General features: G+C 40.5%; 1 protein-coding gene across 11 annotated transcripts in view; it reads left to right on the top strand.

Moving 5' to 3' along the window:
- GPATCH2L (G-patch domain containing 2 like) overlaps nucleotides 1–13,302 on the top strand; it is a 35,588-nt gene that overhangs the window by 14,730 nt on the left and 7,556 nt on the right. For 3 of the 11 annotated variants that reach the window (XM_035901980.1, XM_035901981.1, XM_035901984.1), the window contains one exon: nucleotides 10,675–10,766. In XM_035901980.1, the coding sequence (XP_035757873.1) occupies nucleotides 10,675–10,766 (92 nt within the window). Of the gene's footprint in view, nucleotides 1–1,605; nucleotides 1,692–6,175; nucleotides 6,271–8,138; nucleotides 8,227–10,674; nucleotides 10,767–12,923; nucleotides 13,194–13,302 lie in introns of those variants that run through there. The other 8 variants (XM_009646662.2, XM_009646663.2, XR_004842990.1 and 5 more) reach the window with 7 other exon arrangements.

Here is a 13,302-nt window from a genome sequence, read left to right as displayed (position 1 = left end):
ATTCTTTTAACTGAAACTCTTGTGTATGCACTTTTATATTCTTCAGTAAGTCTTTCATAGCTTCAGTGTTAGGAAGCTTTTTTTACTTAAGATATAAGAGCTTCGGTTCTTGATAGCAGAAAGCAAAAAGGATCTTCCATTTGAGCAGCTGTATTATAACATTGTTCCTAGCCATGCACACTCCCTTCTATTCCTTTGTGAGTTGGTTTTTGGTTGGTGAGCAGTAGGACTGAACTCTGTATTTTTAGTCACCTGAAGGGTAAAACATATGGCAAGACATAATTTTCAGGCCTTTGTGCAATTGTTAATGAGAACATTTCACATACCACTTTTATATATTGCTAAAGATAAGAATGATAATTATATAAGCTTTAAAATGACCAGAATAAATTACTTTTGTTTTTCTTAAATGAACTTGAATCAGCTACAGAGGGTTACTGGTGAGTGTCCCCTACTGTGCAGCTGCAGTGTTACTTCACTGACAGTAAATTTAACAGTCCAACTTAAGGAGGAGCTCCCTTATAGTAGCAGCTTTGTGGTGCATAGTGCCTCTTCTTTCTCAGAAAGGTTGAAGGCAAGGTCCTAGTAGTGAGTTCTAGAGTTGCAGATAGCTTTTATGACAAGTCCGTGGATTATTAATTTGTCCTTATTTAAAAATGCATCAGTAATCCTAATAATACAAGAAAAGCATTCTGGAGATTGATGTTGCACTTTGCAGAGCAGATGGAAATGAATTTCCTGCTTGTGGTGTGAATTATAAATAAAGAGGAGATGCTGAATGGAAGCGTAATGCAAGTATCCCAGAGAAACTACCAGTCTAAACCTTCTATTTGCACGTTGAGCAAAGTTTGCTCCATGTATTGATTGACTAGATTATTACATTCCTGTTGTGACCTATAAAAAAAAATAAAAATCTTAAGAGCGGCATCTTCTGCAACAAGCTGTCTTGCGCAGGTTTGCCTTCAGGATTTGTCTAGTGTATGTTTAACAGAGGATCTAAGATTAGCCTGACCGTGCAGTGTTTCAGAAGTTAGTTTTAAGCAGTTTGTAAAGAAAGCTTGTGAGGTGGGTTGGGAGTGGGAGGACCAGCTTGCCTGCTGTGGAATGAATTGGGAGCTCACTGTGAACTGAACATGGTGGACCTGAGTCTTCTAGAGATCTGTTTCAGTGATACATATGCCTATAGGGAATATTGGAACTGCTCCATGGGAAATTCTGTACTTGCACCATTTATAAGGGTGACTTTTCTCTTTACGATGTGAAGGTAGACAAGAGGCTGTCCAAAAGGGAGGCAGACTTTTTGCTCATGGCATGCACCAGTAGGGCTCTTTGAGTATGCTTTTAGTCAACCAGCATTTGTAATAATGCAAGTTGGAAGAGAAGTGTGCTTATAAGGCTGTGAGAAGATGGTTATGAGATTTGCTGTTGCACCCCGTGCTAGCCTTTTGTCTGAGGTTAGTCGGTTCTTATCTAGTCGCACCCCTTGGTGTGTCAGAAAGGTCTCCTTATACTGTATGAACAACTATAGGGAATAGATCTGAGCAGCTGTATCTGGAGACTATTTCTTTTAATGCTTTGCTTAAATAAAATCTCTTGACTTTCCAGTTCAATCCATTATCTCCTCTGTACTCTCTGGATGTGCTTGCTGATGCTTCCCACCGAAGATGCTCACCAGCACACTGCACTGCCAGGTAACTCTATTGCTCTGCTCTGTTGGGGTTGTCTCACTTCCCTCCTGTGGGTATCTTCAGTAGTACTATGTGGTCTGAACAATACTTATGGACCTGGAAGTTAACACGCTTTTCCCTAGGAGGGCTGTGTTCAAACTGAGCATAAAATGTACCGATGCAGATTATCTGAGAATCTCAACACCCTAAGCACTTAGAATGTATGAAACGGTGTATGACAGACAGGCAGAACATACTGTGCTTTTAGAAATAAATGTGATCTGTTCTGGATTGTGCAGTGAGTTGCTGCAAGTCTGTTGTATAGGTACAAATGGACATAGTATTGTTGCCCACTATTAAAATCAGAACAAGATGAGAGAGAAAGTGCTGACAAGCTCGTGTGGGTGACACGCTGAGGCATTTTGGTATCCTGGGTGCCTAAAATAGACCCTCTGAACAGATTCAAAACTCACCTGAGGTGACCTCTAATGGCTTGATCTCTCTCTCTGTTGCTCTGGCTGAAATTTAGATCTGCTCTGGCCAAACGTTGAGGTATATTTGAGTCTGTATAGTTGGGGTTAATATGCTATTCAGGCACCTTCTGCTGACTAATCCTAAATTAAATTCAAGTGTCGGCCTTGGAGGTGACTCTCTAAAGGTAAGGTGCCCTTGAGCTCTTTCCCATGCAAGGAGACAAAGCCTTGCTTGGGACACAATTCTACTTATGTGCTTGTATGAAGGACCAAATCTGAAAGAAACTTCTGGACTTTCAGCTTCATGGTTTTCTTTCCCTTGTTAATTAGCAAATAGAGCATGAAAAATGTACTGAGGTTGTATGTGTCTGAACGAAAGCTTGGCACGCACCCAGGAAAGCCTCTCCTCCCACTGGCTTCTGCAGGGAATTTTGTGATGTCGCACCATGACCTCATGCTGCTGTAGCTAGCATGTTAAAGCTGGAAAGGGGGAGGGAGGAAGAAATCAACACTTGAACATTCAACTGGATGAGAACAAAAAGAATTCAGAAGATTGCGCATCAACAAATTGGTTCCTTTCTATGCTTTTGCCCCAATCTGGGGATGTTTTGTGCCTGTGAAGCAAGAAGATTGATTGCTCTCTTCACTTACAGCTAGGATAAACTTTCTTGTGCCTTGAGTGTTTTACTTGGTGCTCTACAGAAGTTTGGCTTCCAGAAAGGAGAGCTAGACAAATCCTGCTCACAAATTCAAACAGGGCAAGGTCTCTACCTTTGTGATGATCAGTGAAGGCCCTTTCCAAAGCTACTGGTTATGGCAAGGGATTTCTAAAACTGGAGGGATTGTGTTTGCTTGGTTTTGCTGAATATGTAGTCTAGTTAACCAATGAATATATGCTTGGTTCCTTCATCTAATGAACAGGTGGCTGATGTCCTGACAGGTATAATCCCTGATGAATTGTTACTGAATGTTGGCAGGGAAGTTGTCCCATCCCAGAGGCAGCTGTGTTTTTAAGTGCCTGTAGTTTGAGAAAGTAGTTCCTATTTTAGTGTGAAATGTGCTCAAGAATCTTTATAGGAGAAAGAAATGTGGAAAGAATGAATGTGTTTTGTGGTTCCGTATACGTAGCAAGGATTGAACTCTTCAGTGTAAGGTGCTTGCTTTATGCAAAGATGCTGCCAAGGGCACGGAAAGAAACTGTTCTTTCACAGAAACGTTTTCTTGACAATAGCTGTTCTTTAGGTGCTTCAAGAGCTAACCCTATTAGCTGTCAATTTTTTTACATGAGGTTCAGGTGATCTTTCTAAGTGCTCTTCAGCTGTTGCCCCAGTTAACATTTTCCTCTTTTGCCACGGATGGAGTCGATTCCAGTAGTTTGTGCTTTAGTAAGCTCCTAACAGCTTGCACCTCATCCTGGAGAAACTCTACTCGGAAATTTGTCAGAATGGTGTATGTGTGGGGGAAGCTAATCCCCTGAGAATGCTATACAATGTGTTAGAGGAGAAACTGTCTTGATGTTGTGGGCATCCAATTTCTTCACCCTGATGCCCACTGTGCAATGCAAAATAACCACTCTCTATTTAGTTTCTGCTATCACAGGTGTATCCAGTGGAGTATAGTTACCAGGTGGAGTCTCTTCTCTCCCATGGAAGTGTTTTCTTTGTCTCAGTGGTAGATTTTGGTGCAGTTTATCTGGAAGGCTGGTAACCCAGTGCTTCGTTTAAGCAGAGCTGAAGGCCAGAATACTGAGCACACTTGGGGGTGTTCAAGAAAGGCTTTTCAGTGTCAAGGAGGAGGTTCTATGTGGAGGGTTCCTTGGGAAGTCCTATTTGAAAGGCTGTATAAATTGTACACTACCAAGATTACCTTTCTTGCTTTATGTCTGTGATGAGAAGAGATTTCATTCAAAGTGTATGCACAGCACTGGGAATTTCACACCCATCATTAGAAGCAGTTTTGTGTGTGTGGTGACTGTTATCATTAGTGGTATAATTTTATTTTGTGAAGCGAGGAGAGTTTCCTGCTTTCTTGCAGCCCTCCCGAGGGACGACTGGTGTATTAATTTGCTGTATTGCCTCCTGGCTGTTCCCAGGCTGTTTTTCCTCTTCATCATGGAATTTTTAATGGCCCTGCTGCCTCTCGGGAGGCATGCAAGGAAGAGTACCTCGGGGATCTCTTCCTTTTTTCACATGCCTATAATTACTCTCCTTTAAGAGCACAAAGCGTTTGCTAATCATGTCTTGTCTGTTAAGGTTTCAGCTTGACGATGCAGGCTGTTAAAAGCAAGCAAGTAGAGACTTGCATGGACAGCCCAAGTGATCCTTCTCCTCTTTCCCCTCTGCCCATTTGCCTTTCTGGGAGAAAGGAGTGGTCTGAACAGAATTTTCTTCTTGACCTTCTACTTAAGAGGATTTTGTACAGGCTCAAGCAGAATATCTCATTAGATTTTTGGTTATTCAATGGTTCTGTCAGTGGGAAGATGTTACATATTGTTGTTTGGTGGAATGTTATTCCCTTGAGGCAGGGTAAGAGTTTCAGAAGAGCCTAGAGCCAATGTTCCCGTCAATTTGAGTTTGAATAGCAGGTAGAATAAGAGAGGAAGGTAGAAGATAAATTGTCCCTAATGCCATTTATTGTTTGCCTAGCCTTGAAAATAGGGTTATGGGTGAAAAACTCAATTAAATGTTCCCACTGGAGGTCACAGGAAAAGTGGACCTCAGATGGCAAGTAGATGTTGAAGGTTTTGAAGATTTGAAGGATTATGTTAGAGATGGTACAGGTGAATCAAAGAAAATCACGTTGCACGTACTTTCAGTTAATATTACCTGTAAACCTAGAGTTTAATTGGGTTTAGAAGCAAGTGTCTCATCTGTCCTGGAACACAGGATAGAGATCTAAAGGGGTGTGTGATCATCTCCTAGTAAACTGCCAGTTGTTCCACACCCTGGATTTGGTGGTGCTGTTAGAGTGAAAAGGCTTGAATGTCTCTTAATTCTAGTTCCAGCTCTGGAAATATGCTCATCAAAGTAAATCTTGTTTTTTCTCTTCTGTGTTTGTGCAGAGATCCTGACATTTCTGCCTCTTACCTAAGCATGTGGAAGTATAGGGATCGCCCACTATGTCAAGTCTTTCCTGAGGCAGCTGAAGGAGTGAACGGATGTTCACAATTTCATGCTGTCTCACTTGACCAGGACAGTATCCAGTTCATTCCATGCAACCAATCCGCACATCTTCATCTTCCTGGAATTGTCTTTATGTAAAAATGGCATCTTTCTCCCTGTTTTTTTCAAAAACTCTTTTTCCATTTAACTGGAGCGCTTTCATGTCTTCCTTTGCTAAAGCCTGGCTAATATTGCAGTTGAGGATATAACTGAATTCTTCTGACAAGCATGCAATGAACAGCAGCTATCAACCTAGTGTCACATGCAGTTGTCTGAGGCCTAATGCTCCCATTTTGGTGAATCGTAATTCTCTGGAGTGAAAAATAAATGCCCCTGGCTTCAGATTTTTGTTTACTTGCTCTTGCTTTCTGTGCCTATAAAGCATGTTGCCATTATCAAATCTGTGTACTCAGCAGGTCTGGCAAATATTGGGACTCTTTCCTATCATGATTATGTATCATGTGATTCAGTATGAAGATAGAGAATGCAATACATGAGATCACATCATCTCTCTGTGTAGAATGCTTACCTGGAAAACTAGAAGAAAATGTGTTCACTTGCATTTGCCACACACGAACTTTTAGGAATGGAATTGCTACCTTATTGGAATGCTTACTAGGGGAACAGACTGCTTCTGCATGAAGACCTGTGAGAATTGGATGACTGAAGAAGTGAGCTGACGTGTTAGTGATTTTTGGAATCTGAAAATGAGCTCTAGAAACTCTCCCATGAGGCTCTGCAGGGCAGGGGAGATTCTGCTATGCATAGGCAATATCTGCAGTGTGATGTGATAGTAAGAACCACTTGGATGCATGGGAGCTTTGTGTGCAGATTGGATGAGCAACTTGTATTGATTTACACCTGTTATGTGCAGATCAGACTTTGGTGCCCAGTTGGCTCTGTAGTCAAAGAGGATGAAGAACTCTACTTTTACGATTAATTTTGTGAAGCCACCATCAACAGCCTCAGGTAACACTTCAGGGCTTAGAGAGAGAGCCTTTTATTTAGCCTGTTTGCTGGGAATATAGCATCACAACAGCAACAGCTGGATTGTGTGGAGTTTTAGTAGCAGTATCCTTGTTAGAAAGCTGTCTCTGTTGAACATCTACTTTAACATGAGGATAATAGCATCCCTTGTTTGTATGACAGTAGATTAATAGCTGCCTCTTGCTACATAATCCATGCGCTTTGCTTCCTCCAAGGATAGCGTTAGAATAAAGATTGTCAGCAGAGAAGCTGGATGATGGGAGATTACAGCGAGAGGCATACATGCCCAAGTGTGTGATGTGCCTCTTGCCTCCAAGAAGGCCACAGACTGCCACAGTTAGCTCTGCAGGGACTTCTCAGAGACCTCCCTTGTGAGATTGAGGTGGTTTTTACCCTGAATTTTGAGAGCAGACGTCACTTTACTATCTAGACTTTTCTTCACAGATAGTGAAGGTTTCAGGGGCCTAATGCCCCTGAAAGAACAAAGGTTCTTTGTGGGCTGGTGTGTGCTTGTGCTCTGTATTGTCCCCTCCAGATTGTACTGCCAATCCTAATTTTCTGTTGAAACACTGTGGCAGATGTAAAATAGTGGCAAGCTCCTGTGACCCTATAGTCCAGCACGTGGTCACCTCGAACTGTAGGAGTGAGATAGGAATCTGGTGTATGCAATTACAGTTCATTTAAAAAAAAAATTTGAGAGTCATAGAATAAACATGTGGAAAAGAAAAGAAAGGAAGCATTACTTCTGACACATTAGAGACAGCAATGAATCTCGGCTTTCTATGTAGCAAAGCCTGCTTTTTCTTCAGCATGACCTGCATGCAGAATCAGGCACCTTAAGTACTAGGTTAAAAACAAGAGACAAATCCATATTTCCTGGATAATTCCTTTAGCTTGTGATTAAAAAAAACCCCATCACTGTCAGAAAGACACTATAGACTTTTTTCCATATAAAACCATTTTTTCTGTACATATGTAATTTTTCATTCACTAACTCCTGGTAGTGAGAGGCTGCCATGTGAGTTGGATATATTGTAGCCATCAGTATAGCTGCACTTTGGATCCTGCTTTGTGTCTCTAGGTGTCTTCTGCTTTTTCTCTTCCCAGGTTAAAATTTCAGTCCTCTCTAGACTATAAACTAGGTTTTCACATTAGTCTTTGGTCACCTAGCAGATTCAACTGTGACTGAGCACTGTGACTTTGTTTTTTTTCTTATGATCAACCAGACATAGTCCAAAAGTAATCAGGCAATTATTTTCTCATTACTGTTTGTGCAACATTAAAGAAAATATAGAAGCCTAGCAGAAGAGATTGAAATCCAGTAAGGACAGAGTAAGTATCTTTCTAGTTTCTCAGTTTAGTCCCAGATCTTCCATCCCACAAAGCTCTGTGCCTCGGACTTCTTCACCAAGGGGCTTGTGACACTGGATGAATGTGCGTTTTCTGTCAGCCTTTCCTCTCAGCCCTGTTCTATTCTACTTCAGAATAATTTTTAAACTGTTCAGAAGAGTTGTTAAAATTCAACTTTGGCAGAAAAACTAATTCATGGCTGCAGCCTGTCAGTGAGACTTTCACAATTTATAGTTCAGCCTGTCCACTGCAATGTTGTGTGCTGCGCATACCCATGATCTGACGTTCCTGGTGGTGGTGTTTCTAGGAGTCTGCTGTTAAACTGAGATTCACCAATTCTGTTCTCTTACCTGTATGCCAGCTAGTAATTAGAAATTTAGATTGAAAAGTGTGATATCTACCAAAAAATGCATATTTCATAAATTATACCTCAGACATACTCAGAAAGTCCATGTCTTAATCATCCCTGCGTGCGTTCTTCTGCTCCTCTCTCTCCCAAGGTACCTACCACCTGGAGATTCCCTGTATGCAGATTTATGGTGCCCGTAAAGTGCACCATCCACTTGAAACTGACACTTTTACCACCAGGTCAGTCAGAGCCAGTGAGTAATCAATAGGTTCCTGATTTACTAACTGAAGTCTGGGTGATCAATAGGGGATAAACCTGAATGAAATACATGTTACAGAGACAATTTATGACCTCTGAGCCTTTGTGTGTTAGAGGCAGGGCTGCTAGTTGCAGTGTCCTTGCTATTAGTCTCCAGCTGGAGTATGATTTGCCTTTACTTTCACTACAAGAAGGGATTCTGAGATTCTTGTATCTGGTTTTTTTTGGTGTGGTTTTTTTTTTTTACTCCCTGTGTAATCATGAGGTAAGGGTAGATGTGGTTTGAGCATGTGCTGAGATCCAGGAGCTCTTATTAGATGTGGTTTGAGCATGTGCTGAGAGCCAGGAGCTCTTATTAGATGTGGTTTGAGCATGTGCTAAGAGCCAGGAGCTCTTATTCGAAATCTAGCTGTAACATTTGTGAACTGCATAAAATTGCATAAAGTCTCTTGGAAATGGTAGTGCATACTTCTTTCCTAGTCCATAGTGATTCTCCACCGAGGATCAGCTGGCCAATGTTGGTGTAAGTTCACAAATTAAAATGGTAACCTTATTACTATTATGTGATAAAATGAGTTGGATTAGTATATATAATTACATAGTCATCTAGTTAGTAATCTAATACTGTGTCACTGATGCAAAATAAAAAACTGAAGTTCCACTTGATTGAGACTATCTTTTCTTTGGGCTATGTGTGCCTCCATGTTTCAGAATACATGCTACAACTGTGGTAAAATGCTATATAGCCACTATCATAATCATGTACAGAAGCAGCCTTTAGCATGTGTGAAGTCACTTAGAGGTGACAAAAGATTTGAATATGCAGTCTATAGGTGCGCTGGTATTTTTGAAAGCCTTTAGTTCATGATTTCAGGAGACTTCTGTGACTGGTTATACTAATATGCGTTTGCAGATTTGAAAAATTTGCTGTCAGTGGAACTTAGCACAATTTAAAAATTTTTGAAACTATTCCTTAATGTCAGATTTAGATGACAGATCTTGTAGACTTCTTGTAGAACTTTTGAATTTTAGTTGAGAAGACAGAACGGTAGATATTTCTTATGTTGTGGTTGTGCATTTGTTACAGGTAAGTATGTAGACCCAGCAGCATTCAAACAGTTTATAGTCTTGGCTGGTATAGGAACTTTTTTGTGCTACTTACACTGTTCTGTATAGCTACAACAGCACACTTTGGTTTTGCATAAATTGAGCATCTAAAATTGTATATATTAGAAATATGCTGCTTTTTTTTTTTGAAATAGATATTGACGTGGAAATATGAAGCCATGAACTTTTCCTTTTGTTACCTGTAAAAGATTTCAGTACTTGATAAATATGCTTGTTAGACATTCAGGATTTTTTTTTTTTTTTAATCAAAATAACAGGCTTTAAAGACACGGAAGCTTTTCATCACTTAATCATCAAAATTTATATGGTTCCAGTCTTTACACCATGTAAGCACCTCACAATCTTTAATGGATTTTGTTTGCACTGTAGTTCTGCATTTTGCACGTCAGATCTGATGCAGAGAGTGACCAAGGAACTTGCCAAAGAAACTCTGTTATCTCAGGCAAAGCTAAATTATGCATTTGTATTCATTATAGATTGTGTTTGGAAAAGTTCTCTGGTCTGCTGCCAAGACTGTCTTTTCTGAATTAAACTTCTCTTCCTCCTATGTCTGGAACTTGGAGGAGTCCTCAGTTCAAGTCAGTCCCAATAATGCAGGTTTCTTCTTAATTGGCAAATGGTTTCACAGAAGTGGTCATCAGTAGGCTTCAGACTTAACAGTTGGTATGACCGGGACAGATTATGCCAGTTTACAGGTGTAGCAAATCTGTATTACCATAAGCCAGATTCAGCTGTTTCCACAGCACTTTGATAGGGAAGTTGTCATTTTGAAAATGCATGAGACAGTTTTGTATTCCTAACTTTATGAACTTACTATTGTAGTGGAAACAATATGTATGGACATTTGGAATATAGGTACATTCTAAGATGACTCTACAGTACTAAATAAGTTGCAAAATAATTTCTGAATAAGGGAGCAAATATCATGCAATTTCTTCAGAGTAATCTCGCAGATATTTGTTATACTTTATAGAAGCAATGGTAGGACATGTCAGTTCACTGTTTCGTCACATCTTTACTTATACAAAGAGTTATTTTAAAGTTAATACAAACCCAAATCCTTTAAAGGCTAAGAAATAATTGCTCATCTGAGCAGTATATATGCATGAACTCTAAAAAGAAATGGAGCATAATGGTATATTAATGAAGAATGTGAGCAAAAGTTCCCTGAGAAGCTTTTGATTTGTGCTGCCTGCTAGTTAAGAAGCTGACGGGAAGGTGGGAATTGGAGGCTGATTGGCCAGAGTCTTACAGGAAGGTGATGCTGGAACAGAGTTTAATTTGTTTTAATTTCTCTATAGGCAAGCAAATGTACACCTGGGACCACCATGTTCGAGGGACATCAAGAGGAAACGAAAGCCAGCTGCAGCCTCCATGTCCAGCCCAACATCAGGTAGCCTGGATTTACCTGTGTGCCAGCATTTCTAAAGTCGTGTCCCTCTTAGGGAAAGTGCCAGAGTCACAATAATAAAAAATAGCATTACCTTGATTTGAAACTAATGAAACATGTGTGAGAAAGGCAACATGTGAGAGAGAACATAATGTTGTTTTGCATAGCATTAAAAGCTGCCTACTAAACAAATCTTTGATGATGCAGCTATGGTGAGTTAATATGACTTACAGTGCTTCACTGTGCAGTGGATAATAACCTGTTTCTTCGTAAGGTCTTATTTCCACTGTTCCTAAATTATGCAGTACGTGGCAATACGGAGGTGATCAGTATACATAGTGTGTTCCTTCAGTGCTGGGCTGACACTAGCTGGTGGCCCTGGTACCCTTTTTCAGGGTGTTTCTAGACACTTTCACAGGAGCAGAAATCTGGCAACTTTTGTATCATCACTGGGTGAGACTACCTATTCACTGGGAATTGTCTTGCTCTAGTCATTTTTTTTCCTGCTCTGGGGATGTAGTGATTAAAATGTTGGTTTATTTTATTTTCATGTGGCATATTTCTGGAAAGTGACTGATTACTCATCAGAATCTGGAAAAGTTTTAATCTGCAGAACACAGAGGGGGTTAGAGACTTCTTTCTGGCCTCTCACCCTACACCCTCTTGAAATATTTTGCCTGCTATCAGGCAACTCATGTTCTTCCAACTAGTTTATTAAAAAACTATATTTGTAATCCAGTAACAAGGCAGCGGGTAAGCTGGTGGGAAAATGGTGATGTGAAAACAGTGGGGAACACCAAAGGAACTGATAATGACTAGGAGGAATGAAGTTTAGATTTCTTCCTTGGGCTGATGGATAGATAGTAAAATAATGAAGTAGGGAAGAAAGTTGTGCTAGTTCTGCAGGCCACAGATCTGGATTACAGACTTGTCTGAAAGGTTCTGTATTTAAAAAAAGAGAAAAAACCCATTTAAATTAATAATCTGTTGCTCAGCAAAAGTGCAAGCTGTTGCTGACCATTTATTTAGGATATTCTTTCCTGTCTTTTGAGTATTCCATGCTAGGATATTCAAACTTCTGTAGTGAAAGGGTTAGAAAAATCATATATTCGTAGCCACAGGATTTTGCTTCTGGGATATTAGGTTTTATTGGTATGAATGCTAGTGTCTCACTGTCCCCTGTTACCTGTTGATTTATTTATTGTTTGGAGTATATTCTGTACAGCATTGCTGTCACATTCTATAGGGAGAGCTTCTATTTCTATGCCTACATGTTTCAAAATATTATGCAAGTTGTACTTACCTGACTAGGCAAATTGTATAGTGAACACTTTTTGAAGAGCTGAATCTGTATCTGGAGTGGAACTCAGCACTGGAAAATAGCACAGAGGTTTGAGAGGTTGTGGGTGGGGTTTTTTTGTTTTTAAGGATGAGGGAGAGCAAATTAGAGTATGTATTACAAAAAAAAAAAAAGGAAAGAGAGTGTAGTTGCTGAAATCTGGACAGGATGCTGGTGCTGATTATCAAGAGAAAAGTGCTGCAAGGTCTTTAAGGGTCAGAAATTATAAAGATCTCTTCCTTGTAACCTGTTTAGAAATATCCCCAGCCAAGTTAACAGCCATGGGCAGGGTTTGCTACAATACTGATTTGTGGAAAGAAGCTTTTATGATTGGATATCTGAAGCTGTGTCCTAGCTGACTTCCCGCAGCAGTCTCCCAGTTGCAGCTGGAGCACAACCTGGGCATGTAACTTAAACTTATGAAATCTGATATTATTTCTGTCAAAGGTGATCTGACTGTGGTATTACTAATGCCTAAAGAAATACATAGGATTACTCTGCAATGATGTAGAATTAACTCTTATGCTTGTTAGACATCGATGAGAGAGATATATATTTTTCTCCCTTGCATCTACTCACCCCTACATAAATGTCTTATACTGGCGTTCCCCTGTACCCAAGGAATCATGGCAGCCTCATTTTCTCACTACAGAGGCTTTTTGTGTTTGTGGTATTTCTTCTACTTCTGCAAAAGATGAAACACAGGTGAATCAGAACGCAGGCCCATGCCTGTCACTGCAGGCACACAGAGTGCTGGATTTCTTCACCTTTAAATAGCTCCTTAGCTGAGTCCAACTGCTCTCGTCTCACTTGTTGACCAGGTCCTGCTTCAGTGATCTCCTTTTTTGCAACCTGAGTGCCCCATGGAGGTGAAGGACACAGCCTGAGCTGGCTCCATCAGTCAGCAGAACAAATGGGCTTGCTCTGCCGAACATCGGGCCATCTCGGATTCCACCTCTTTTATAGAGATGAGTGATGAAGAGGGGCTCGTTCCGCTTTGCCGCTGTATTAATACACATCAGGGGCCAGCTCCCGGCACTAAATCACGGTACTGCATACATCTGTTATCGGACTCCTCACCAGTGTGATGAACAAGACTGCAGATAGAGGCTTCCTCGTGTCATTCTTTATAGGATTTTCCTAAAAGAATAAATAGCTCAAATCTCTGCCAACACTCTCCCCTGTCATCGTGATGAATTT

Source organism: Egretta garzetta, unplaced genomic scaffold, assembly GCF_000687185.1.
Source record: "Egretta garzetta isolate BGI_Z169 unplaced genomic scaffold, ASM68718v1 scaffold79, whole genome shotgun sequence".
Lineage (NCBI taxonomy): Eukaryota > Metazoa > Chordata > Aves > Pelecaniformes > Ardeidae > Egretta > Egretta garzetta.
Note: the sequence above shows the minus strand (reverse complement) of the source record. Positions and strands in the feature narration are given on the sequence as shown.